The 3,880-nt window shown below is 22.4% G+C and overlaps 2 protein-coding genes across 2 annotated transcripts in view; one reads left to right on the top strand and one right to left on the bottom strand.

Annotated features, from left to right (window-relative positions):
- LOC102672493 (dolichyl-diphosphooligosaccharide--protein glycosyltransferase subunit STT3B) overlaps positions 1-1,385 on the bottom strand; it is a 3,738-nt gene extending 2,353 nt beyond the window's left edge. Inside the window, 3 exon segments of the mRNA XM_006616480.2 lie at positions 1-663; positions 930-1,163; positions 1,278-1,385. Coding sequence (XP_006616543.1) covers positions 1-663; positions 930-1,150 — 884 coding nt within the window. The 5' untranslated portion in view covers positions 1,151-1,163; positions 1,278-1,385.
- A 24-nt stretch (positions 1,386-1,409) lies between these two features.
- Positions 1,410-3,880, top strand: part of LOC102672619 — a 3,155-nt gene continuing 684 nt past the window's right edge. The window contains exons 1-5 of the mRNA XM_006616481.2: positions 1,410-1,967; positions 2,047-2,214; positions 2,289-2,483; positions 2,708-3,086; positions 3,672-3,840. Coding sequence (XP_006616544.1) covers positions 1,859-1,967; positions 2,047-2,214; positions 2,289-2,483; positions 2,708-3,086; positions 3,672-3,840 — 1,020 coding nt within the window. The 5' untranslated portion in view covers positions 1,410-1,858. The remainder of the gene's footprint in view (positions 1,968-2,046; positions 2,215-2,288; positions 2,484-2,707; positions 3,087-3,671; positions 3,841-3,880) is intronic.

Here is a 3,880-nt window from a genome sequence, read left to right as displayed (position 1 = left end):
CCTCCAGCTGCCATATGTTCTGATGTTCTTATTGGTTGAAAACCAACAAATGGTATTTGCATACTTAATAAAAGGCCCAGAATATAGAATGTAGTATAACTTGTAAAAAGACGATTACTGAATCGATTCATGACTAATAATGCAAAAACATGAAGTGGAATTAAATTAATAATAAAAACATAACCACCCCATGCAGATACCATATAGAAGTAGGATAGAGCAGTCATAGAAGCCCAAAAAATAGAGCCAGTTTTAACTGACTTAACCCAAAGATAATATGTAATTTGTAGTGCAAAAATAGCAATGCCTTCATTATCATAACTTCCTGCTACAGATCTTGAAATATAACCAGGTACAATTGCAATAAAACATGCTGCAAATAAACCAGCTCCTGCACTCCATATTTCTTTTGTTAATAAGTACGTAGAAATGGCTGTAAGGCCACTAAATATTGGAGCTAAGAATACACAAATATCTCTTATATGTACTGGGATATTTAAAGAATGTAATATATAATGTATAGATCCAGATGTTATCATTAATCCAGGATAAACAGTTCCACCTACAATGCGACCCAATGGATACCATGCTCTTTCATCAAACCAATTTATAAAATTATAAAATCCATGTTGCACCATATATGCTGTTGCTCTGTAGTTAAACCTATGTTATAAATATATTTTATTTTATAATAATATTATATATATTATATTATATTTTATAATAATATTTATAAAATAATATATAATATTAATATATATTATTTTACTAAAATATTATTATACTAAAATTATTAATTAATGTACATTAATATATTATTATAAGATATTAAATAAACATTAAAAAAAAAATATATTAACCTACATTAAATTAGTATATATATATATATATATATACACATCCTAATATAATAACATAAAAATACATACCAAGGATCGAACTCGTGTATGATACTTTCGAAACGTATTACTGCAAATAATCGAGAAGCAAATCCTGAGATCCAAGCAAGTAGTAAAACAGTAAAAGTAATAAGAGAACTAAGACCAGCAGCATTTGTTAATGTAGAAGTTTTCATTTGCTTAGATGATGATTTCTTATCGGGAAACATATCTTTTTTAGTATTTGTCATGGATGTTCTATTTGACAACATATTTTCTTTAAATCTATAAATATAATGAAAAATATTTCTGTTAAACTTTAAGAAACATTTGCCATAAACATATTAACATTTATTTTTATTCAACACGTTACAAATCAAACAATTCATAACAAATTACCAAACCACTATGTATTTAGGCTAGAATTATTAAGAGACACGTTGTACACCGGCTACGTGTTAATCATGACTCCCAATGATGTTCTATATATATAGAATATATATATTAAAAATAATATGTTTTACGCTTAAACACACACCACATTCGATGTGAATATCAATTGCTGATTGGCTTTATTAACAGGATAAAATTAAAAATAGTTCGACTACCAATAGGATTAATTTTACATCAATATGACATCCGGTCATTGACTATAATTCAAATCAGATATAGTCATATAGAATGCACTGTTATCTTAAAACGTCACATCCGAATAATCTTATTACTTAACTGTCTCTTATAGTATATTGCAAAATTAATATTTGCCGTTTTTGTGTATTATATTAATATTATTGTATTAATATGTATTGTATTAAATATTAATCAGAATATTTTACTCAATAATAACGTAGATAAAAGTTAATATAAAATAGTGATTAAAAATTATTTGACTTAAACTAACGAAATAACATGAATTAAATATTAATTATTATTAATAAGAGTAATGTTTTTTTATATAATATAAAAAAAATTATTCTCTTATGTTTACTAGTAAGGAACAATTGATAAAACGAACTGGAAAGAATTCTATTGGTCGTTATGATTTCTTAAAACTTTTAGCTACAGAATTTAAAACTACTAAATCTAAAGGTAATTTAAATGAAACATTTAATTATTTATAATTAAAAAATAATTAAATAAAATTAACACAATATTATTATTTTCACAGATGCAAAGGAGCAAGTATTGGCAAATCTTGCTAATTTTGCATATGATCCTATTAATTATGGATATATAAGACAATTAAAAATAATCGATTTGTTTCTTCATACTTTATCAGAAGATAATTTAAAATTAGTTCGTTTTGCTATAGGAGGTATCTGTAATGTCTGTGTTGGTATGTATATAATTGTTTCAAAAATAATTATTTTAATAAAATAAATTGAAATCAAAATGAAACTTATATTTTAGATCCAATAAATAAGTTATATATTTTACGTAATCAAGGTATTCAATTATTAACATCACTACTTTCTTTACAAGACGAAGATATCATACTTTCAGTAATTACTACTTTAATATTTTTAATTAATCCTGACTCTAAAAATGAAATAACAACTGAGTTAATTGAAAAAATATCTCATCTATCAAATTGTAAAAATAAACGTATAAAAAATTTGATAACAATATTTCTTAATGATTGTATTATAATAAAAGATAAAATTGAAAATTCTAAAAATACATAACAAATGTTTAAAAATATAAAAAAATTTTGAAACTTTAAAAAGTAAAATAATTTAAGAAATTATATATTATAAAATAAATATAAAATAAAATGCAAACAAAAATATTTTTTAAATTGTTAAAAAGATATTGCACAGGATCTTCAGATATTTTAAAAACTCTAAAAGCTGGAAATAAAATATCAGTTATTAAAACTGTTACAAAAGATGATATATTAAATTTTGCTAAATTAACTGGCGATTATAATCCAATACATTTTGAAGTATCAAATCATCTTGTTCATGGTGCTTTACTTAATGGTTTAGTATCAGGAATACTTGGTACAAAAATTCCAGGCCCAGGAACTATAGTAGTTGAGCAAAACTTTAAATTTCCAGCACCATGTTATGCTGGAGATATAATAGAAATAAAAGTGCAAATTGTTTCTATAAGAAAAATTATGAAATGTGAATATATTTGTATTGCAAATGGAGAAAAAATAGTTTTAAAAGGAAATGCAAAACTAATTAAAAAATCAATATTTAAATAAAATATCAATATACTAGATATAATACTTATATATATAATATAATTTTATTAATAGTATAATTTTATTAATAAGAAAATAATAATATTCTTATGTGTAATATGATTGCAGTATTATGAAATATTGCTTATTAAGTGTGTGACCTATTTTAATTGCTGACTTAATAAGACAAGACATTTTTAATAAAACCTGCCAACTTATTCATTTTTATTATTTTATGCAAGTGAATAACTTATAATTTTTATTATCATCATTTCACATAATCAACTTAATTAAGTATTATAAAGAAGTAAGTATTATAAAGGAAAAAATATAAATTGAAAAATATATATTTTTTTATGATTTCATAATTTATAATTCTCTTATAGACTTTATTATATTATTAAAAACTGTTTTTGTTTACTTATAATTATTATTTAATTTATTTTATTTAAATAAAATTTAATATAAATATTTAATATAAATATTTTTTTTACAGAAAAAATGTATCCAATATTTTTTCTATCTGTTTTTTTTTTCTCATCCATATTAGCAGATAATCAAATTAAAGTAAAAGCTTTAAATAATACTTTAAAAATCTTAACTACTGAATCTTCAGTTAGCTGCATTTGTGGAATTTTTTTAAGTGGAGAGTTTAAAAAAGATAATAAAGAATCATTTGAAGGAAATCCTGCTCTAATTCATGGTTTGCCTGGAGTATTTCCATGTACTCCAATTGGAAATAAAATTTGTATAAGTAAATGTTTAGATACTGTAAGTTATTTCACAAAAATATAAATTTATTATTACATGT

This window comes from Apis dorsata, unplaced genomic scaffold, assembly GCF_000469605.1.
Source record: "Apis dorsata unplaced genomic scaffold, Apis dorsata 1.3 scaffold_265, whole genome shotgun sequence".
Lineage (NCBI taxonomy): Eukaryota > Metazoa > Arthropoda > Insecta > Hymenoptera > Apidae > Apis > Apis dorsata.
Note: the sequence above shows the minus strand (reverse complement) of the source record. Positions and strands in the feature narration are given on the sequence as shown.